General features: G+C 41.8%; 1 protein-coding gene across 5 annotated transcripts in view; it reads right to left on the minus strand.

Moving 5' to 3' along the window:
• The window catches only part of LOC126335484 (L-threonine 3-dehydrogenase, mitochondrial), a 265,944-nt gene that overhangs the window by 167,797 nt on the left and 73,354 nt on the right, over positions 1-24,793 (minus strand). Inside the window, exon 1 of one of the 5 annotated variants that reach the window (XM_049998804.1) lies at positions 24,485-24,550. The exons of 2 other annotated variants lie outside the window; for them this stretch is intronic. In XM_049998804.1, coding sequence (XP_049854761.1) covers positions 24,485-24,518 — 34 coding nt within the window. In that variant the 5' untranslated portion in view covers positions 24,519-24,550. Of the gene's footprint in view, positions 1-11,894; positions 11,922-16,268; positions 16,287-24,484; positions 24,551-24,793 lie in introns of those variants that run through there. 2 more of the 5 variants (XM_049998807.1, XM_049998806.1) reach the window with 2 other exon arrangements.

Here is a 24,793-nt window from a genome sequence, read left to right on the forward strand (position 1 = left end):
AATTTCCATGTTAAAGCTCATTTTAGTTTCGTCCACCTACGCTCAATGGAGCACGTTATCATGGTTTCATACGGGATACTCTACCTGTGCTCCTAGAACATGTGCATTTACAAGTACGACACAACATGTGGTTCATGCACGATGGAGCTCCTGCACATTTCAGTCGAAGTGTTCGTACGCTTCTCAACAACAGATTCGGTGACCGATGGATTGGTAGAGGCGGACCAATTCCATGGCCTCCACGCTCTCCTGACCTCAACCCTCTTCACTTTCATTTATGGCGGCATTTGAAAGCTCTTGTCTACGCAACCCCGGTACCAAATGTAGAGACTCGTCGTGCTGTGATACAATACGCCATTCTCCAGGGCTGCATCAGCGCATCAGGGATTCCAGGCGACCGAGGGTGGATGCATGTATCCTCGCTAACGGAGGACATTTTGAACATTTCCTGTAACAAATTGTTTGAAGCCACGCTGGTACGTTCTGTTGCTGTGTGTTTCCATTTCATGATTAATGTGATTTGGAGAGAAGTAATAAAATGAGCTCTAACATGGAAAGTAAGCGTTTCCGGACACATGTCCACATAACATATTTTCTTCCGTTGTGTGTGAGGATTGTTTCCTGAAAGTTTGGCCGTACCTCTTTGTAACACCCTGTATATGTAGATGTAGATGTGAAGCAGCGTGCAATCGCCGCTTGTATCGAGAGATAGTACTGACCCAAACTGAGCAAGTGGTGCAGTATTTCCATTGCGGTCGCGCCGCCTGCTTGCAGACTGGCGGTGCCGGCCGCGCCCATCGACACTCTCTCTAAGCTGGAGCGGAGGCGCTGCCAGGGCCGGACGCCGAGCTGTGGACCGCCAAGGTCGCCGGCAGCTGTGGGCTCAAGTTGAGGTACGCAGCCTGCCGCCGACACGTGCGCTTCCTTCATCCTCGGACGCGAGTACCGGTCAAAGCGGTGGGCCTCACCCGCTCCTCGGGGGACTACGGTGGCCCGGTTGAGCAGATCTCATTTATAAGCTGCGACTAACAGAAGCAGGGAAGTGACGCAGTGACGAGGCGATGCACTCGCTCGGGGAAGGCCTCTTCCGCAGCGTCCCGCACGAGATGCCACGGGGGTTCCACGAAATATCTGACTCAGGGCGGCCCTATGCTACTTCCGAATACGAGTAAGGATGCACGTCGTCGATTGATCCGTATATCCCCCTCTCTAAAGGCCGCAAATTCAGCCAAATACTTCGGGACTACCTTTACGATTACCTTACACTGGAAATACCACGTAGATAATGTTACGGGGGAAAGCATACTACATGCGACGCTACAACGCAGTCCTTGCTATGAATTTTTTCGCTCACTTTACACATGGAACTGTCCACGATGTATTGTCTAGTGTAAATATGTATTGTAAATACTATGTTTAAATTATGTAATATTTAACACTGGCAAGCCAGGACATATTTAGTTAACGTTGAAGTCAGAGAGATTGCTTTGTCGCGCCTCTGGGCGCGGGAGCGCGCCAGCGGGCAGTAGGAGCAGTGACGCCGTGCTCGGTGTAGTGGTTAATAAAAAAGAAAAAGAGAGGAAAAGAAAAAGTTGAAAATGTGGGAAGAAATGGTGAATAAAAAGGGGTTTTAAAATCGCTAATGACCGTGAAAAGAAGGGAAAGAATGAAGTCCAAGTCGGACTTCGTATTACATAAAAGTTATCGGACTTCGTGATTCGGAATAGCTATTGTTGGGGTGGTCCTTGTGGCGTTTCTGAGCAAAAGTCAAACCAATTTCCACTACAAAAATTATTTGAAAAAAAAACCCAGATAATAACAAATGTGTCTAACAGAGGGAAATGGCGTAGATAATAGTTCATCCTTTACCATGTTAACACGTCTTCTTTCGTGCGGCGTCCAGGTCTTCATAAATCTCCTACTTTATTTCTGCATAAAAGTAGTAGCTGCTCCGAAATCTTGCAATCGTCCAGGAATCACTAACTTATACAAATTAAAATCATCTTGACACTGAATGCAATTTATTTTACGTTGCTACTTCCTTCCTCCGAATTTCATAACAACTTCCACAATATGTCTACACATTAATAATTTTTTTACGTCTGCATTAAGCTCCCGCTCTCGAGACAAAAAAGAAACGGATAGAAAAAAAGGGTTACCATTTTATTATTTTCTCTGCCGTCGAGCGCTCATACCGCTGCGACGGTATAATTTATATCTGAGGGAACAAGTGTAGCGCGGCGAAATTCAAAGTCCTGCTACATCGGAGTAAGAAGTACAGTCGAGTGCTGCTAGTCCTAGCTGTGTTACCTCTAACGGTTAGTGTGTGGATCTAAGTACGACGGGAAATTAATGGTCGGCTTATCTGGAAGCATGGACGGGCAAGTTATTATGGATTAATGGGCATAGTGCTGAAGAAACGAGGACTTAAATGTGAAGCGCACTGTGGGCCCAAGTCGCAACAGTAAAAGCCCGATGCCACATTGTGGCGCTGCCGTGGACTTCCATCGATCCACCGACAACGAGGGAAGTAAAATCTAAGTAATTTTCATAGGATAAAATGGTAGAAGGCGTGCCAGTGACTGTTCATTTCTCTGAAGTTGAACTATTAATAACAAGCACTTTATAATCGAAGTGTTTCATTTACATTCCACCCGACAATAACACCAAGTAGGTTCCTTCCAATCCTAACCTTATTGAACCGAGTGTGTCACGCCATTATCAAGAGAAAATATGTTAATTATCAAGTTATTTGCACAGATGGCGAAGAGTAAATTTCAGACTGGTTATCGTAGTTAATTGTTGCAGTTAATAAGCTTACGCCAACCGTGGTGACTTAATAATAGACTGAAGTAATAAATTTGATTATTAAGATTTATTTCAATGTATATTCAGCTGAAGCTAATTCAAGGATATTTCATGAAACTATAAAGCTTATTCCACCTGACAATCCCCCAATTAATGAGTTATTATCAGTCAAACCATAGTTAAATTATTGGCAATATATTTCATTATCAGTAGATTAAACTGTGCAATGTACCTCATTTTAAAGACAGAATTTCAGTCCATTATTCAAAATCTAGATAGATAATAATCTGACTAATTATGAACAAAATAAGTGTAGTTTGATTGTTATGACATTGTTGTATATGACTGCTGAGCCTGACACAGCACTTACGTAAAAGTTCCCGTTCCACCTGCTCCGCTACATACAGGTAAACTTTATTTTTGACACAATTATTTACGTACTTAACAGCAATGTCGCTCATCAGTCGAGCTGGCGACCGATTTTTTAACTGCTTTTACAACTTAATCATTTCTTTCGGCAAAATTTCCACTGCAAAATTTATTTCCAAATTATTTCCATTATTTCATTTAACGATCGTTATTGAATGTAATTACTCATTCAATAACGATCAAGTTATAGCGTCTCCTGTTTCCAGCGGAATAATCATTATTTCCTTCGGATTCGGATTCCTTATCCCGACGCGGATCAAAATTCATAATTCACGGTCATAACCAACTTGTAATTTCGCAAACCCCGGGAAGCAGGGGGGTGTTGGACACAGACTGCGATTTATTGGCAAAACACTTACAAAATTTAACAGATCTACTAAAGAGGCTGCTTACACTGCGATTGTCGGGCCTCTTCTGGAGCCTTGGTGTGCGGTGTGGGACCCTCTTCAGATAGCACTGACGGAGGACGTCGAAAAAGTTCAGAGAAGGGCAGCTCGTTGTGTATTATCACGAAGTAGAGGAGAGAGTGCCACGAATATGATACGCGAGTGGTGGTGGCAATAATTAAAACAAAGGCCTTTTTCGTTGCGGCAGGATAATCTCGTGAAACTTCATACACCAGCTTTCTCCTCAGAGTGTGAAAATATTTTGTTTCACCCCACCTACATAGTGAGAAATGATCATGTTAATAAGATAAGAGAAATCAGAGCTCGCACAGAAAGATATAGTGTTCGTTTTCCCCAAGCGCTGTTCGAGAATAGAACGTAGAGAAATAACTTGAAGGTGGTAGCAGATGACGCAGTCGTTTATCGACTAATAAAGTCATCAGAAGATGAAAACAAACTGAAAAACGATTTAGAAAAAATATTGAATGGTGCGAAAAGTGGCAGTTGACCCTAAATAACGAAAAGTGTGAGGTCATCCACATGAGTGCTAAAAGGAACTCGTTAAACTTCGGTTAGACTATAAATCAGTCTAATCTAAAAGCCGTAAATTCAACTAAATACCTAGATATTACAATTACGAACAACTTAATTTGGAAAGAACACATAGAAAATGTTGTGGGGAAGGCTAACCAAAGGCTGCCTTTTATTGGCAGGACACTTACAAAATGTAACAGACATACTAAGGAGACTGCCTACACTACGGTTGTCCGTCCTCTTTCAGAATATTGCTGCGTGGTGTGCGAACCTTACCAGATAGGAATGACGGAGTATATCGAAAAAGTTCAAAGAAAGGCAGCACGTTTTGTATTATCGCGAAATATGGGATAGAGTGTCACAGAAATGATACAGGATTTGGGCTGGAAATCATTAAAAGAAAGGCGTTTTTCGTTGCGACGGAATCTTCTCACGAAATTCCAATCACAAAATTTCTCCTCCGAATGTGAAAATATTTTGTTGACACCGACCTACGTAGGGCGGAAGGAGAGCACCACGATAAGATAAGGGAAATCAAAGATCGTACGGAAAGCTATCGGTGTTCATTCTTTCCGCGCGGTATACGAGATTCGAATAATAGAGAATTGTGAAGGTGGTTCGATGAACCCTCTGCCAGGCACTTAATTGTGAGTTCCAGAGTAATCATATAGATGTTGATGTAGATCCTATGTAGGCCGATTATGTGATGCGATGTAGTCCAACATCGTTTTTGACGTACCTATATTGGAATCCGTATTTCTCCCATCTGAAGAAGAGCGATTGTGTAGTCTGCGGTCGTGTTTATGTTGGTTTCTCACGTAATAGCGCTTTCTCCTAAATAAGGGACTTAAAAGAAAGTTATGCGTTCACCAGTTTAACGAAAATTGGTATGTAGGGGAGTTTTTAGAAGCCTGCCAACCTTTAAGAAATTACCCAGATAAATTCTAAGGCTACCACAGTACGGCTATAGAAACATTTGAGCATATCTTTGAAACCAAGACGAACGAAATAACTAGTCAATAGAGAAGATTTAAATCCCAAATGGTTCAAATGGCTCTGAGCACTATGGGACTTAACTGCTGAGGTCATCAGTTCCCTAAACTTAGAACTACCTAAACCTAACTAACCTAAGGACATCACACACATCCATGCTCGAGGCAGGATTCGAACCTGCGACCGTAGCGGTCACGCGCTTCTAGACTGTTGCGCCTAGAACCGCTCGGCCACATCGGCCGGCTTTAAATCCTAAGCAACATAAGCGGCCGCTTGGGGTGTCAAGCGGAGAGGAGTGCAAGAGGCGCCCAAAGATTTGTGTATATACGATGGGAAAAAAAGATGTTAGCGAAAGGTGACACAGGTGAAAGTATACAATGACACTCACGATACTCGTAGAAGTAAACGCGTTCCAGCAATCATTGAGTCGCAAAAGAGCTGTCTGCAAGATAACTGCAAATGTATGGCAGCAAGCGGCCACTGTGAAATATTGTTGAACTTAGTATAAATGTGTTTGAAATGTAAATTTTTCGATTCCCTAGCGTGACCAGCGTGCCATATATCTCTCAATACAAATTTATTTCCCTGGGCTCGCAAGGACAAGAATATCTATTGGTGGTGCGAGCTAACATTGCATCTATAAACTGTTTGGAGCCAACAGGCTCATTGTGTGGTGCCTAATGCGCGAGATTTCGCTTTATTTGTTCAGTTGTGCATTGTGTGCCTTGTGTCTCTCGTAAGTTTATGTAAATTTTTTCCTGCTTGTTACAGATAAGCTCAGTAAAGGCACTTACTGTCTTTTCTACACTGTTTGCTAGAAATATACACATCTGTGCACGTTGTAGACAAAACACTTTACCTTCGTTTAATGGTTATGTCTTATAGCCAGTGTGTGTAGAGAACTTCTGTTTGTGCCATTTCTTCATTTTTGTGTCTAAAGTTTTACGTTTATTTATTTTTCATTCGCTTCTGTGATCTTATTTTATCTCCCTCTGTTTGATATGGAACTGAAAACTGTACAAACTCCTTATTTATTTTTGGTGATGAATACTTGCCTTGGCGGCCGGAGTGGCCGAGCGGTTCTAGGCGCTACAGTCCGGAACCGCTCGACCGCTACGGTAGCAGGTTCGAATCCTGCCTCGGGCAGGGATGTTTGTGGTGTCCTTAAGTTAGTTAGGTTTAAGTAGTTCTAAGTTCTAGGGGACTGATGACCTCAGAAGTTAAGTCCCATAGTGCTCAGAGCCATTTGAACCAATACTTGCCTTCCATTTCTCTTTATATTTCTCACAGTCAAAAGCTGCCTTAGAAATGAAATGCAATATGAAAACAAAGTTGGTCACATTTTCCTTTATTATTATAATTTCACTCTATTTGCTGTTGCAACGTCCAAAAGAAAATAACAAAACAGACGATGCCATTATTTGACTGACGTACTGACAGTACCACATCTTTCTCTCCGCTGGTCGAACCTATCTACGATTCCAGTCACATCTGTATACTCTGTTGTGGATGCACTGCGGGATATAGCTGAGATTGTACTATTGGTATTTTTTCTTGGACGGATCGTATATCTTTCAGATGAGGAACAGCTGACAAAACTGTAACATCTACATCTACGTGATTACTCCGATATTCACAATAAAGTGTCTGGCAGAAGGTTCAGCGAACCACGTTCAAGCTATCTCTCTACTGTTCCATTCTCGAACGCCGCGCTCGAAAAACAAGCACTTAAATTTTTCTGTGCAAACCCTGATTTCTCTTATTTTTTATCGCGATGAAAATTTATCCCTACGTAGCTGAGTACCACCAGAATATTTTCGTAACTGAGTACCACCAGAATATTTTCGTAATCAGAGGAGAAAACTAGTGATTGAAATTTCATGAGAAGATCCCATCGCGACGGAAAACGCCTTGTTTTGATGACTGCCACTCCAATTCACGTATAATGTCAGTCGCACTATCTCCCTTATTTCGCGATAATACAAAACGAGCTTTCCTCCTTTGAACTTTTTCGATGTGATCCGTCAGTTGCACCTGATGCGATTCCCACACGGCACAGCAATACTGCAGAATGGGGCGGACAAGCATGGTGTAAGGACTCCCTTCCGGATGCCATAAAGAATACAGGGCGCCGCCGTCTGCAGGTGGTGGCTAATATCGGTAGCAATGACACGTCTCGCTTTGGATCGGAGGAGATTCTCTCTGGTTTCGTGCGACTAGCGGAAATGGTAAAGACTGCCAGTCTTGCTTGCGAAATTAAGGCGGAGCTCACCATCTGCAGTATCGTCGATAGAGCCGACTGTGCTTCTTTGGTGCAGAGCCGAGTGGAGGGTCTGAATCAAAGGCTCAGGCGGTTCTGTGACAGTGTAGGCTGGAGATTCCTCGACTTGCGCCATAGAGCGGTGGGTTTCCGGGCTCCACTTAATAGGTCAGGAGTTCACAACAGACAGGAAGACGCTGCACGAGGAGCGGGGTCTGTGGGGGAGGTATTGGGCGGTGTTGTAGGTTACAGGGTCCCAGGAAACCACAGAAAGGGAGTCCAGCTGAGGCAAGTAAAACACAGTAAGGTGGTTGTAGAAACGATGGGTAATTTAGTTGTACATTGTCGTAGCTGTGTTGGGGAAGAAACAGAGCGCCAAGCCCTAATAGAAGGCACTGAAGCTTATTTTGTTACAGGTACGGAAACCTCGCTATAGCCGGAAATAAGTTGAGCCGAAATTTTTTTCAAACGACCTAACAGTGTTCAGAAAGGATAAGTTAAATACAGTTGGCGGTGGAGTATTAACCGCTTTACCTTTTGGTGAAATTGAAGTAGACAGTTTCTGGGAAATAGTACGGGTAGAGGCCATACTTGACAATCGGAAACATTGGACCGTTTTACCGACCCCCGACTCAGAAGATAAAGTTCCTCAACAGTTAAAACGTAATATGAGTCTCACTTCAAATAGGTACTCCACTAATACAATTATAGTCGGTGGTGACTTCAATCTACGCTCGATGTGCTGGAAAACCTATACGTTTAAAGCTGGCGGCAGGCATAAAACGTCATCCTAAATTGTACTGAATGCTTTGTCAGAAAATTATTTTGAAACTGTTAGTTCATGAGCCCACCCGAAGCGTAAATGGTTGCGAAAGTATACTTGACCACTTACCAACAACTAATCCTGGACAAATGTGGTGTATTATGACGGATACAGAGATTAGTGACCACAAGGCACTTGCTGCTAGGCTGAATACCGGAACACCCACAACAATAAAAAAAACGCAAAGTATATCTATTTAAAAAGCTGATAAAAATGCTCTTAACGCCTTTTTAAGAGACAGACTGCAGACCTTCAGATCTGATCATGTACGTTGTGGAATGATGCAAAGAGATAGTATCGACAGCAATTGAGAGATAAATAGCACACAAATTAATAAGTGATGGTACGGATCCCCCATGGTACACAAAAGGGGTCAGATCGCTGTTGGAGAAGCAGTGAAAACGCATATCAGATTTAAAAGAACGCAAAATCCCCGTACTGGCAAAGTTTTGCAGATGTTCGAAATATAGTGCGTACTTCAATGCGAGATGCTTTCAATAATTTCCACAACGAAACTCTGTCTCGAAATCTGGCAGAAAACCCAAAGAGATTCTGGTCATACATAAAGCACACCAGTGGCAAGACGCAATCAATACCTTCACTGTGCGATGACAAACGTGAAGTCACTGACTACAGTGCCACTAAAGCAGAGTTATTAGACACGATTTTCCGAAACGCCTTCACCAAAGAAGACGAAGTAAATATTCCTGAATTCCAATCAAGAACAACTGCGAAGATGAGAAACATAGAAATAGGTAGCTTCGGTGTCGCAAAGCAGCTTCAATCACTTAATAAAAGCAAGGCTTCCGCTCCAGATTGTATACCAGTCAGGTTCCCCTCATAGTATGGTGACAAAATAGCTCCATATTTAGCAATTATATACAACTGCTCGCTCACAGAAAGATCCGTACCTAAAGACTGGAAAATTGCTCAGGCCACACCAGTATTCAAAAAGGGAAGTAAAAGTAATCCGTTGAGTTACAGGCCCATATCACTAACGTCAATTTGATGTAGAGTTTTGGAACATATACTGTATTTGAACATTATGAAGTACCTCGAAGAAACCGATTTATTGACACATAGTCAGCACGGATTCAGAAAATATCGTTCTTGCAAAACACAAGTAGTCCCTTATACTCATGAAGTAATGAGTGCTATCAACAGGGGATGTCAAATTGATTCCATATTTTTAGATTTCCAGAAGGCTTTCGACAGCGTTCCTTATAAGCGTCTTATTAACGAAACTGTGTGCCTATGGAATATCGCCGCAGTTGTGCGACTGGATTCGTAATTTCCTGTCGGAAATGTCACAGTTCGTACTAATAGGCGGAAAGTCATCGAGTAAAACAGAAGTAATATCTAGTGTTCCCCAAGGAAGTGTTATAGGCCCTCTATTGTTCCTGATCTATATTAACGACATGGGAGACAATCTGAGTAGCCCACTTAGATTGTTTGCAAATGATATCATTTACCGTCTTGTAAAGTCACCAGATGTCCAAAAGAATTGCAAAGTGATTTAGATAGATATCTGTATTGTGCGAAAACTGGCAACAGACCCTGAATAAAGAAAATTGTGAAGTTATTCACATCAGTACTTAAAGAAATCCGCTAAATTTCAATTACGCGATAAGTTACTCAAATCTTAAGGCTGTAAATTCAACTAAATACTTAGGGATTACAATTACAAATAACCTAAATTTGAACGATCACTCCAAAGCTTGTGATTCATTGGCAGAACACTTAGAAGGTGCAACAGGTCTACTAAAGAGACTGCTTCCACCACGCTTGTACGCCCTATTCTGCAGTATTGCTGTGCGGTGTGGGAATCGCATCAGGTACGACTGACGGATCACATCGTAAAAGTTCAAAGAAGGGAAGCTCTTTTTGTATTATGGCGAAATAGGGGAGATAGTGCTACAGATATGATACGTGAATTGGAATGGCAATCATAAAAACAATGGCATTTTACGTTGCAATGGGGTCTTCTCATGAAATTTCAATCACAAGTTTTCTGCTCTGATTGCGAAAACATTCTATTGGCACTCACCTACGTAAGGAGAAATGATTATCGCAATAAAATAAGAGAAATCAGACTTGAAAGTCTATTCGGGTTTGCTGCTCATAGAGAAAAATTTAAGTGCTCGTGTTTCCCGCGCGGCGTTCGAGGGTGGAACGGTAGAGAGACAGCTTTAATGTGGTTCATTGAACCCTCTGCCAGGTACTTTATTGTGAATATCGGAGTAATGACGTAGATGTACATGTAGATGTTACAGTTTTGTAAGCTGTTCCTCATCTGAAGGATCCGTCACAACAAAGAATACAAATATTACAATCTCAGCTATATCCTACAGTGCATCCACAACAGAGTACACAGCTGTGATTGGAACTGTAGGTAGGTTCTAGCAGCCGAGAGAAAGATGTGGTATTGGCAGTACGTCAGTCAAATAATGACATCGTGTGTTTTGTTATTTTCTTTTGGACGTTGCAATAGCAAACAATTTCATAGAGTGGAACTCTAAAAATAAAGGAAAATGTGAGCAAATTTGTTTTCATATTGCTTTTTTAAGGCAGCTTTTGACTGTGAGAAATATAAAGAGAAGAGTAGGGCAAGTATTCATCACGAAAGATAAATAAGGAGTTTGTGCAGTTTTGAGTTTCTCATCAAACCGAGGGAGACAAAAAAAAAAAAAGATCACAGCAGCGAATGAAAAATTAACAAACGTAAAACTGTAGATAAAAAATGAAGAAATTGCACAAATAGAAACTCTCTATATATACTGGCTATAAGGCAAAATAACTAAACGAATTTAAAGTGTTTTGTCAATCACGTGCACAGATGTGTATATTTCTAGCAAACAGAGTAAAAAAGACACTAAATACCTTTACTGAGCTTATCTATAACAGACAGGAAAAAATTTACATATACTTACGAGAGACACAAGGCACACAATGCACTACTGAAACAATTAAGCGATATCTCGCGCATTAGGCGCCACACAGTGAGTCTGTTGGTTCGGAACAGTTTATACATTCAATGCTAGATCGCACCCTTTCCACATCCGGAATGACTCCCCCCGGTATGCACACGGAGTGCACACTGGCTTCCTTCCTCTCCTTGGCAGCCATGTTCCTAAGGGGCCCCGTTACGCGTCTAACGTTGGAGCTCCCAACTACCAGCAAACCCACCCTCTGTGAATGCCCAGACCTTGCAGGCCGAGAAGCTTCCTCTGGAACAGGGTGGACGACTGCATATGGCTCAGAGACTTCTTCAGCCACAGATAATGTGCGCAACCTGTTCGTCAAACGAACTGGGGAGGCGCTACGATCGGCCCCTCGGAAAGTCCTTCGCTGCCTGCCAGCCTTTGGAACGTCCACATGACCACAGGTAAGGGGTCAACGTCAGTGCAGGCAGTACCCGGGGCGGTCACAGCAGTGGACCGTTCGGGAGACACCTGGGACGGGCTCGTTCTACCCCCCACAGTGCTGCCCTTGGCAGCAGCCTCAAGCTGTGTGACGGAAGCCAACACCATCTGGAGCTGTGAGCGGAGGGTCATCAACCTAGCTTGCATCTGTACACAGCAATCACAGTTCCTGTCCATTGCTGAAATCGCGCTTGTGTGAAGCTTGTAGAAATATATAAGAAACGAATGATGTACTCAGCTTATTAGCAGCATCAACTCGAGGTACTCTTCCATTGACGGTCTAACCAACACTGAGCTACACTAACGAAAGAAAACGTAAGCCTGTACGATACGAAGGTCGATACAAGCGTCGATAACAACAGCTTGTGCGTAGTGAGCACTTAAACTAGCAAGAAACTACAAAAATGAACCAGTAACTACATAGATAACTGAATATGATCGGCTTATTATACTTCCATTTTACTGCAGATATGTATCATTTAGTACAGATAATGATGCGTGCTTATTTGCAGTCGTAAAACATTTTACAACAAGGAGGACAAGGAAGCGACACAGACAATGCAGCACATGGTAGCAAGAGATAAGGACTAATTTCATACATAACTACTGCAAAGTACCACGATGTATTCAGCCACGTTTTGAATAAATTGGTAAAAATGTTCAGCCGTGAATAAATAAATTTGTTTCACGTAGTAATGGTTCTTACTTTTTTTCTTTATTGACTCTAATCTTTAGTAAAAAATTATTTTAAGTGGGACTCGTGTTTCCCACTGGACACAAGGAACAATAAATTTAAGGAACCATTTATTCCTCCTCGAATTCAGAGGGACATACACTTCCCACTTAAAATAATTATGAATCTACAAACAACAATTGATTTTAGAAACATGGCCTTACTCAGTATCCATTACAAAAATAGGAAACCAATTTTTACATTAATACGCAGTATTTTAATTAATTTGGTCATGAAGTATTAAGTCACTATCTAACTGGGAGCAAATTTCGCCCAAAGCCTGCCTTAGAAAGAAATTCAATACTGCTTCAGCACATTAATTGATACAAATTATGTTCCACGTATCTCCCTCACTTTGGAAGCGCTACTGCCACTCATCTCTGCGGTGTGTTAAGAAATCTTTAAAACATACCCGGAACATTTCGTAAAACTTGACTCCACCGGAAAACCCGCTGTTCCAGCCGCATCATTGGGAATGCTGTACTCTTATCTTTTAACATAACTTCAAACAGAAAAATCCATAGGACTGAGGGCAGATGATCCTGCAGACCGAGGAACAAGCTATGTTTGACATAGTCATCTTAAGGTAAATACACACTTGTGTACAAAATCGAGCGATTTTCTATAGACGTTGTAGAGGGACTGTCTGTGGACACGTAGCTGCACCTCATGCAATGAGAATAATGGGTCGTGAAAGAAGTCGAAGAAAGGATAAGCGTTAGTGGAAACGTGAACTGTTTGCTCAGGGGCCTCGTTTCGGCAGTAATTTATTTCTGACTTTGAAAGTAGAAGACAGAATATTTTTTTCCAACATCATTCACTGATACTTAACTTTTTGTTGGCTAACTCCTTGATAACAAACATCTTCTTGTTGCGATTTTTACATTCGGAATTACTAACTTTTCACAACATAAAGCCGCGTGAAAATCTTCAATCTGGTTCAACACTTTCTCTGTAGGGCACATCTTGATGCGTGATGGTTAAAATGAAAAACAAAAGTATCAGAAAAAACCAATGAAGCGTTTTCCCTGACGCAAAGAGAGTAACTGGAGGTCATTTCTACTAACACGTCGACACTACGAAATGTTGCGCAACTTTATCTACGAATTGCCCATTGTTTCCTATTTCGAAAGTTAGTCAAGTGTTCTGTAATTTTGTTGCAAAAACGTGTGTATAGAAAAGAAATGTCTCTCAGTTGCCTGTAAACAGAATCGCTCGATTGTCTACAGACAGTGTCTAGATACAGAAAGCGCTTGGCTTTGTATACTAGTGTGTACACGTCTAACGTCGTATTGGAACGTCAGATGTCTTAATGAGCAACAAAGTGAGTCTGTGCCCTACCAAACATTTACCATATTCTCCAACGTTGCATAGGGTAAGGTAGGCCTTGGGTGAAATGTAAATCGGATTAGATCTAACTTAATCGAAAAATTTGCATTTCAGTTGCATTAAGGACAGTAATACTTATTGAAGCTAGTGGCGGCCTGTAACTACACTTTCGCAATTATCTCGCAAACTTCTTGTTAGTGGACCCATGTTTACTGGAACGTTTCTGCTTTTTTTCTTGTACACTTTCACAGCGTCAGTTTTCACTATTAATTATGATCCGTTCTACATATGTAACACAAACATATTTTTGTCTAAGAGCTTTTAAAAATCTCAGGTATTTTCTTAAATGGAAATCAGATTGTTTGCAAATGATACCATTTACCGTCTTGTAAAGTCACCAGATGTCCAAAAGAATTGCAAAGTGATTTAGATAGATATCTGTATGGCGCGAAAACTGGCAACAGACCCTGAATAAAGAAAAGTGTGAAGTTATTCACATCAGTACTTAAAGAAATCCGCTAAATTTCGATTACGCGATAAGTTACTCAAATCTTAAGGCTGTAAATTCAACTAAATACTTAGGGATTACAATTACAAATTACCAAAATTGGAACGATCACTCCAAAGCCTGTGATTCATTGGCAGAACACTTAGAAGATGCAACAGGTCTACTAAAGAGACTTCTTACACCACGCTTGTACGCCCTATTCTGCAGTATTGCTGTGCGGTGTGGGAATCGCATCAGGTGCGACTGACGGATCACATCGTAAAAGCTCAAAGAAGGGAAGCTCTTTTTGTATTATGGCGAAATAGTGGAGATAGTGCTACAGATATGATACGTGAATTGGAATGGAAATCATCAAAACAAAGGCGTTTTACGATGCAATGGGATTTTCTCATGAAATTTCGATGACAAGTTTTCTGCTCTGATTGCGAAAACTTTCTATTGGCACTCACCTACGTAAGGAGAAATGATTATCGCGATAAAATAAGAGAAATCAGTGTTTGCACAGAAAAATGTAAGTGCTCGTTTTTCCCGCGCGGCTTTCGAGGGTGGAACAGTAGAGACACAGTTTGAATGTGGTTCATTGAACCCTCTGCAAGGTACTTTATTGTGAATATCGGAGTAATGACGTAGATGTACATGTAGATGTTACAGTTTTGTAAGCTGTTCCTCATCTGAAGGATATATGATCCGTCACAACAAAGAATACAAATAGTACAATCTCAGCTATATTCCACAGTGCATCCACAACAGAGTACACAGCTGTGATTGGAACTGTAGGTAGGTGCTAGCAGCGGAGAGAATGATGTGGTATTGGCAGTACGTCAGTCAAATAATGGCATCGTGTGTTTTGTTATTTGCTTTTGGACGTTGCAATAGCAAACAATTTCATAGAGTGGAACTCTGAAAATAAAGGAAAATGTGAGCAAATTTGTTTTCATATTGCTTTTCTAAGGCAGCTTTTGACTGTGAGAAATATAAAGCGAAGGGGAGGGCAAGTGTTCATCACGAAAAATAAATAAGGAGTTTGTGCAGTTTTCCGTTTCTTATCAAAGCGAGGGACACAAAAATAAGGATTACAGTAGCGAATGAAAAATAAATAAACGTAAAACTTTAGACATAAAAATGAAGAAATGGCACAAATAGAAACTCTCTATATACACTGGCTATAAGGCAAAAATAACTAAACGAATTTAAAGTGTTTTGTCAATAACGTGCACAGATGTGTATATTTCTAGCAAACAGTGTAAAAAAGACACTAAATACCTTCACTGAGCTTATCCATAAGAGACAGGAAAAAATTTACATATACTTACGAGAGCCACAGAGCACACAATGCACTACTGAAACAATTAAGCTATATCTCGCGCATTAGGCGCCACACAGTGAGTCTGTTGGTTCGGAACAGTTTATACATTCAATGCTAGATCGCACCCTTTCCACATCCGGAATGACTCCCCCCGGTATGCACACGTAGTGCACACTGGCTTCCTTCCTCTCCTTGGCAGCCATGTTCCTAAGGTGCCCCGTTACGTGTCTAACGTTGGAGCTCCCAACTACCAGCAAACCCACTCTCTGTGAATGCCCAGACCTTGCGGGCCGAGAAGTTTCCTCTGGAACAGGATGGACGACTACATATGGCTCAGAGACTTCATCAGCCACAGATAATGTGCGCAACCTGTTCGTCAAACGAACTGGGGAGGCGCTACGATCGGCCCCTCGGAAAGTCCTTCGCTGCCTGCCAGCCTTTGGAACGTCCACAGACCACAGGTGAGGGGTCAACGTCAGTGCAGGCAGTACCCGGGGCGGTCACAGCAGTGGACCGTTCGGGAGACACCTGGGACGGGCTCGTTCTACCCTCCACGGTGCTGCCCTTGGCAGCAGCCTCAAGCTGTGTGACGGAAGCCAACACCATCTGGAGCTGTGAGCGGAGGGTCATCAACCTAGCTTGCATCTGTACACAGCAATCACAGTTCCTGTCCATTGCTGAAATCGCGCTTGTGTGAAGCTTGTAGAAATATATAACAAACGCATGGTGTACTCAGCTTATTAGCAGCATCAACTCGAGGTACTCTTCCATTGCCAGTTTAACCAACACTGAGCTACACTAACGAAAGAAAACGAAAGCCTGTACGATACGAAGGTCGATACAAGCGTCGATAACAACAGCAGTACTCTACGCTACACTGTTATTAAAGGGTGTGCATAGTGAGCACTTAAACAAGCTAGAAACTAGAAAAATGAACCAGTAACTACACAGATAACTGAATATGACCGACTTATTTTACTGCTGATACATATCATTCCGTACAGATAATCATGCGGGCTTATTTGCAGTCGTAAAACATTTTACAGCAAGGAGCACAAGGAAGCGATACAGACAATGCAGCACATGGTAGCAAGAGATGAGGACTAATTTCATACATAATTATTGCAAAGTACCACGATGTATTCAGCCATGTTTTGAAAAAAAATGATAAAAATGTTCAGCCGTGAATAAATAAATTTAATTCACATAGTAATGGTTCTTACTTTTTTCTTTTTATTGACCATAATACCAAGTAAAAAATTATTTTAAGTGGGACCTGTGTTTGCCGCTGGACGCAAGGACCAATAAATTTAAGGAATCGTTTACTCCTCCTCGAATTAAGTGGGACATACACTTCCCACTTAAAATAATTATGAAAGTACAAACAACAATCTATTTTAGAAACATGGCCTGACTCAGTATCCATTCCAAAAGTGGGAAACCAATTTTTACATTAATACGCAATATTTTAATTAATTTGGTCATGAAGTATTAAGTCACTATCTAACTGGGAGCAAATTTAGTCCAAGGCCTGCCTTAAAAAGAAATTCAATACTGCTTCAGCACATTATTTGATACAAATTATGTTCCACATGTTTCCCTCAGTTTGCAAGCGCTACTGCCAATCATCTCTGCGGTGAGTTAAGAAATGTTTGAAACATACCCGGAACATTTCGTAAAACTTGATTCCACCGGAAAATCCGCTGTTCCAGCCGTATCATTGGGAGTGCTGGACTCTTCTCTTTTGTCATAACTTCAAAAAGAAAAATCCATAGGACTGAGGGCAGATGATCCTGCAGGCCGAGGTACAAGCTATGTTTGACATAGTCATCTTGAGGTAAATACACACTTGTGTACAAAATCGAGCGATTTTCTATAGACGTTGTAGAGGGACTGTCTGTGGACACGTAGCTGCACCTCGTGCAATGAGAATAATGGTTCGTGAAAGAAGTCGAAGAAAGAATAAGCGTTAGTGGAAACGTGAACTGTTTGCTCAGGGGCCTCGTTTCGGCAGTAATTTATTTTTGACTTTGAAAGTAGAAGACAGCATATTTTTTTCCCAACATCATTCACTGATACTTAACTTTTTGTTGGCTAACTCCTTGATAACAAACATCTTCTTGTTGCGATTTCTACATTCGGAATTACTAACTTTTCACAACATAAAGCCGCGTGAAAATCTTCAATCTGGTTCAACACTTTCTCTGTAGGCCACATCTTGATACGTGCTGATTAAAATGAAAAACAAGAGTATCAGAAAAAACCGATGAAGCGTTTTCCCTGACACAAAGAGAGTAACTGGAGGTCACGTCTACCAACACATCGACACTACGAAATGTTGCGCAACTTTATCTATGAATTGCCCATTGTTTCTCATTTCGAAATTTAGTCAAATGTTCTGTGATTTTGTTGCAAAAACGTGTGTATAGAAAAGAAATGTCTCTCAGTTGCCTGTAAACAGAATCGCTCGATTGTCTACAGACAGTGTCTAGATACAGAAAGCGCTTGGCTTTGTATACTAGTGTGTGCAACGTCTAACGTCGTATTGGGACGTCAGATGTCTTAATGAGCAATCAAGTGAGTCTGTGCCCCACCACACATTTACCATATTCTCCAACGTTGCACAGGGTAAGGTAGGCCTTGGGTGAAATGTTAGTCGAATTAGATCAACTTATCGAAAAATTTGCATTTCAGTTGCATTAAGGACAATAATACTTATTGAAGCTAGTGGCGGCTTGTAACTACACTTTCGCAATTATCTTGCAAACGTCTTGTTAGTGGACCCATGTTTACTGGAACGTTTCTGCCTTTTTTCTTGTACATTTTCACAGCGTCAGTTTTCACTATTAATTGTGATCCGTCCTACATATGTAACACAAACATATCTTTGTCTAAGAGCTTTTAAAAATCTGAAGTATTTTCTTAAGTGGAAATGAGTTGCAACGTCACTTAGCATTGAACACTGGAATAAAATTCACATTTTATTAGTACTTTTATAAAATAAATAACAACCCACTCTTCGATTATGTGACTTAGATTTCAGAATAAAAACAGGTGTGGTTGCGAAGTTATTTAATATCAATAACGCATTTCACCCTTTTAGGGCATCATCACATTTTGTAAAAATATTTGGTTATGTAACCCATCCGACGCAGACAGCTTAACCCAAGAGCTTGAACATTTGATGAGTGTCTTTAAGGAAAATGGATACACCGAGAAGCAGATTCGTCGGGCTATGGAGTTTGGACCATCTCCGGAGGTGTACGAAGAGGAACATAGATCCGTGGCCTTTCTTGCTTATGCTGGAAGCTTATCGTTTAAGACTGGACGAATTTTAAGGAATTTTAACATTAAGAGTGTGTTCCGTCCACCTTCTAAGATTAGGGCTCTGTTCGGCTCTGTGAAGGATGGTTTGAGGCTTAGGAAACCTGGGTTGTACAAAATTCCGTGTCAATGTGGGAAAGCTTACATTGGCCGTTCTATTCGCACAGTGCATGACAGGTGTGTAGAACATCGAGGCTACAACAGCCGGAAAAATCGGCGGTAGCAGAACACTGCCTAAATGAGGGACACAATATAAAATTTGCGGAAACTGTTGTGAGTGCAAAATATTTCCGGTTTTCGGAACAGTGTCTATAAAGAGGCGATTGAAATTAGATTGGCTGATAATTTAATCAACAGAGACAATGGGTTTCGTCGTAGCAAGACGTGGAATCCTGTATTATCTCGCATCAAAACTGAACGTTCTTCGGTGCGGCCTTGATTACGATATATCGTTGCACGCAGTGTTCCACTAAGGCACCTCCCTGTTTTGGAAGGGAGAAACCGCGATGGACGGCGCATGCGCCGTGTACTGAACCGTGGCCTATATAGGACGTCGATTTGCAACCTGGCGTCAGTTCTCAGTTTGACTCATCAGCAGAAGCAGCATTTCCTGAAGATGGCGACCAGTTGGATCGTCGAAATATCGAGTCAAGTTGATTTTAGGATCTGGCAGCAAACCCGAAGAGACTTTCAAGTCTGATTTCTGTTACTTTATCGTGATGATCATTTCTCCCTAAGTAGCCGAGTGCCTACAGAATATTTTCGCAATCAGAGGAGAAAATTAGCGATTGAAATTTCATAAGAAGATTCCATCACAACGAAAAACGCCCTGTTTTGATGATTGCCACTCCAATTCACGTATCATGTCTGTCGCACTCTCCCCCATATTTCGCGATAGTAAAAATCAGACTCCCCTTCTTTGAACTTTCTCGATGTGATCCGTCATTTGCACTTGATGCGATTCCCACACCGCACAGCAATACTGCAGAATGGGGCGAACAAGCGTGGTGTAAGCAGTCCCTTCCGGATGCCATAAAGAATACAGGGCGCCGCCAAATGCAGGTGGTGGGTAATGTCGGTACCAATGCCACGTCTCGCTTTGGATCGGAGGAGATTCTCTCTGGTTTCGTGCGGCTAGCGGAAATGGTAAAGACTGCCAGTCTCGCATGCGGGATTAAGGCGGAGCTCACCATCTGCAGCATCGTCAATAGAGCTGACTGTGGGTCCTTGGTGCAGAGCCGAGGATCTGAATCAAAGGCTCGGGCGGTTCTGTGATAGTGTAGGCTGCAGATTCCTCGACTTGCGCCATAGAGCGGTGGGTTTCCGGGCTCCACTTAATAGGTCAGGAGTTCACAACAGACAGGAAGACGCTGCACGAGGAGCGGGGTCTGTGGGGGAGGTATTGGGCGGTGTTGTAGGTTACAGGGTCCCAGGAAACCACAGAAAGGGAGTCCAGCTGAGGCAAGTAAAACACAGTAAGGTGGTTGTAGAAACGATGGGTAATTTAGTTGTACATTGTCGTAGCTGTGTTGGGGAAGAAACAGAGCGCCAAGCCCTAATAGAAAGCACTGAAGCTCATTTTGTTACAGGTACGGAAACCTGGCTATAGCCGGAAATAAGTTGAGCCGAAATTTTTTTCAAACGACCAAACAGTGTTCAGAAAGGATAAGTTAAATACAGTTGGCGGTGGAGTATTAACCGCTTTACCTTTTGGTGAAATTGAAGTAGACAGTTTCTGGGAAATAGTACGGGTAGAGGCCATACTTGACAATCGGAAACATTGGACCGTTTTGCCGACCCCCGACTCAGAAGATAAAGTTCCTCAACAGTTAAAACGTAATATGAGTCTCATTTCAAATAGGTACCCCACTAATACAATTATAGTCGGTGGTGACTTAAATCTACCCTCGATGTGCTGGAAAACCTATACGTTTAAAGCTGGCGGCAGGCATAAAACGTCATCCTAAATTGTACTGAATGCTTCGTCAGAAAATTATTTTGAAACAGTTAGTTCATGAGCCCACTCGAAGCGTAAATGGTTGCGAAAGTATACTTGACCCCTTACCAACAACTAATCCTGGACAAAAGTGGAGTATCATGACAGATACAGAGATTAGCGACCACAAGGCACTTGCTGCTAGGCTGAATACCGGAACACCCACAACAATCAAAAAGAAACGCAAAGTATATCTATTTTAAAAAGCCGATAAAAATGCTCTTAGCGCCTTTTTAAGAAGCAGTCTGCACTGCTTCAGATCTGATCATGTAAGTGTAGAAAAGTTGTGGAATGTTTTCAAAGAGATAGTATCGACTGCAATTGAGAGATATATACCACACAAATTAATAAGTGATGGTACACAAAACGGGTCAGATCGCTGTTGGAGAAGCACTGAAAAAAGCATGCCAAATTTAAAAAGAACGGAAAATCCCCTTACTGGCAAAGTTTTACAGATGTTCGAAATATAGTGCGTACTTCAATGCGAGATGCTTTCAATTATTTCCACAACGAAACTCTGTCTCGAAATATGGCAGAAACCTAAAGAGATTCTGGTTTTACATAAAGCACACCAGTGGCAAGACGCAATGAATACCTTCACTGCGCGATGACAAAGGTGAAGGCACTGATGACAGTGCTACTAAAGCAGAGTTATTAGACACGATTTTCCGAAACTCCTTCACCAAAGAATACGAAGTAAATATTCGTGAATTCCAATCAAGAACAACTGCGAAGATGAGAAACATAGAAATAGGTAGCTTCGGTGTCGCAAAGCAGCTTAAATCACTTAATAAAAGCAAGGCTTCCGGTCCAGATTGTATACCAGTCAGGTTTCGCTCATAGTATGGTGACAAAATAGCTCCATATTTAGCAATTATATACGACTGCTCGGACACAGAAAGATCCGTACCTAAAGACTGGAAAATTGCTCAGGCCACACCAGTATTCAAAAAGGGAAGTAAAAGTAATCTGTTGAATTACAGGCCCATATCACTAACGTGTATTTGAAGTAGGGTTTTGGAACATATACTGTATTTGAACATTACGAAGAAAACGATTTATTGACACATAGTCAGCACGGATTCAGAAAATATCGTTCTTGCAAAACACAAGTAGTTCCTTATACTCATGAAGTAATGAGTGCTATCAACAGGGGATGTCAAATTGATTCCATATTTTTAGATTTCCAGAAGGCTTTGAACACCGTTCCTCACAAGCGTCTTCTTAACCAAACTGCGTGCCTATGGAATATCGCCGCAGTTGTGCGACTGGATTCGCGATTTCCTGTCGGAAATGTCACAATTCGTACTAATAGGCGGAAAAGCCATCGAGTAAAACAGAAGTAATATCTAGCGTTCCCCAAGGAAGTGTTATAGGCCCTCTATTGTTCCTGATCTATATTAACGACATAGGAGACAATCTGAGTAGCCCAATTAGATTGTTTGCAAATGATACCATTTACCGTCTTGTAAAGTCACCAGATGTCCAAAAGAATTGCAAAGTGATTTAGACAGATATCTGTATGGTGCGAAAACTGGCAACAGACCCTGAATAAAGAAAAGTGTGAAGTTATTCACATCAGTACTTAAAGAAATCCGCTAAATTTCGATTACGCGATAAGTTACTCAAATCTTAAGGCTGTAAATTCAACTAAATACTTAGGGATTACAATTACAAATAACCTAAATTGGAACGATCACTCCAAAGCCTGTGATTCATTGGCAGAACACTTAGAAGGTGCAACAGGTCTACTAAACAGACTGCTTACACCACGCTTGTACGCCCTATTCAGCAGTATTGCTGTGCGGTGTGGGAATCGCATCAGGTGCGACTGACGGATCACATCGAGAAAGTTCAAAGAAGGGAAGCTCTTTTTGTATTATGGCGAAATAGTGGAGATAGTGCTACAGATATGATACGTGAATTGGAATGGAAATCATCAAAACAAAGGCGTTTTACGTTGCAATGGGATTCTCTCATGAAATTTCGATCGCAAGTTTTCTGCTCTGATTGCGAAAACATTCTATTGGCACTCACCTCCGTGATGATAAATGATTATCGCGATAAAATAAGAGAAATCAGTGTTTGCACAGAAAAATGTAAGTGCTCGTTTTTCCCGCGCGGCTTTCGAGGGTGGAACGGTAGAGAGACAGCTTTAATGTGGTTCATTGAACCCTCGGCCAGGTACTTTATTGTGAATATCGGAGTAATGACGTAGATGTACATGTAGATGTTACAGTTTTGTAAGCTGTTCCTCATCTGAAGGATATATGATCCGTCACAACAAAGAATACAAATAGTACAATCTCAGCTATATTCCACAGTGCATCCACAACAGAGTACACAGCTGTGATTGGAACTGTAGGTAGGTTCTAGCAGCGGAGAGAAAGATGTGGTATTGGCAGTACGTCAGTCAAATAATGGCATCGTGTGTTTTGTTATTTTCTTTTGGACGTTGCAATAGCAAACAATTTCATAGAGTGGAACTGTAAAAATAAAGGAAAATGTGAGCAAATTTGTTTTCATATTGCTTTTCTAAGGCAGCTTTTGACTGTGAGAAATATAAAGCGAAGGGGAGGGCAAGTGTTCATCATGAAAAATAAATAAGGGGTTTGTGCAGTTTTCCGTTTCTTATCAAACCGAGGGAGACAAGAAAAAAAAAGATTACAGCAGTGAATGAAAAATAAATAAACGTAAAACTTTAGACACAGAAATGAAGAAATGGCACAAATAGAAACTCCCTATATACACTGGCTATAAGGCAAAATAACTAAACGAATTTAAAGTGTTTTGTCAATAACGTGCACAGATGTGTATATTTCTAGCAAACAGTGTAAAAAAGACACTAAATACCTTTACTGAGCTTATCTGTAACAGACAGGAAAAAATTTACATAAACTTACGAGAGGCACAAGGCACACAATGCACTACTGAAACAATTTAGCGATATCTCGCGCATTAGGCGTCACACAGTGAGTCTGTTGGTTCCGAACAGTTTATACATTCAATGCTAGATCGCACCCTTTCCACATCCGGAATGACTCCCCCCGGTATGCACACGGAGTGCACACTGGCTTCCTTCCTCTCCTTGGCAGCCATGTTCCTAAGGGGCCCCGTTACGCGTCTAACGTTGGACCTCCCAACTACCAGCAAATCCACCCTCTGTGATTGCCCAGACCTTGCGGGCCGAGAAGATTCCTCTGGACAGGGTGGACGACTACATATGGCTCAGAGACTTCTTCAGCCACAGATAATGTGCGCAACCTTTTCGTCAAACGAACTGGGGAGGCGCTACGATCGGCCCCTCGGAAAGTCCTTCGCTGCCTGCCAGCCTTTGGAACGTCCACACGACCACAGGTGAGGCGTCAACGTCAGTGCAGGCAGTACCCGGGTCGGTCACAGCAGTGGACCGTTCGGGAGACACCTGGGACGGGCTCGTCCTACCCTCCACAGTGCTGCCCTTGGCAGCAGCCTCAAGCTGTGTGACGGAAGCCAACACCATCTGGAGCTGTGAGCGGAGGGTCATCAACCTAGCTTGCATCTGTACACAGCAATCACAGTTCCTGTCCATTGCTGAAATCGCGCTTGTGTGAAGCTTGTAGAAATATATAACAAACGAATGATGTACTCAGCTTATTAGCAGCATCAACTCGAGGTACTCTTCCATTGACGGTCTAACCAACACTGAGCTACACTAACGAAAGAAAACGAAAGCCTGTACGATACGAAGGTCGATACAAGAGTCGATAACAACAGCAGTACTCTACGCTACACTGTTATTAAAGGGTGTGCATAGTGAGCACTTAAACAAGCTAGAAACTAGAAAAACGAACCAGTAACTACACAGATAACTGAATATGACCGACTTATTTTACTGCTGATACATATCATCCCGTACAGATAATCATGCGGGCTTATTTGCAGTCGTTAAACATTTTACAG

This window comes from Schistocerca gregaria, chromosome 2, assembly GCF_023897955.1.
Source record: "Schistocerca gregaria isolate iqSchGreg1 chromosome 2, iqSchGreg1.2, whole genome shotgun sequence".
Lineage (NCBI taxonomy): Eukaryota > Metazoa > Arthropoda > Insecta > Orthoptera > Acrididae > Schistocerca > Schistocerca gregaria.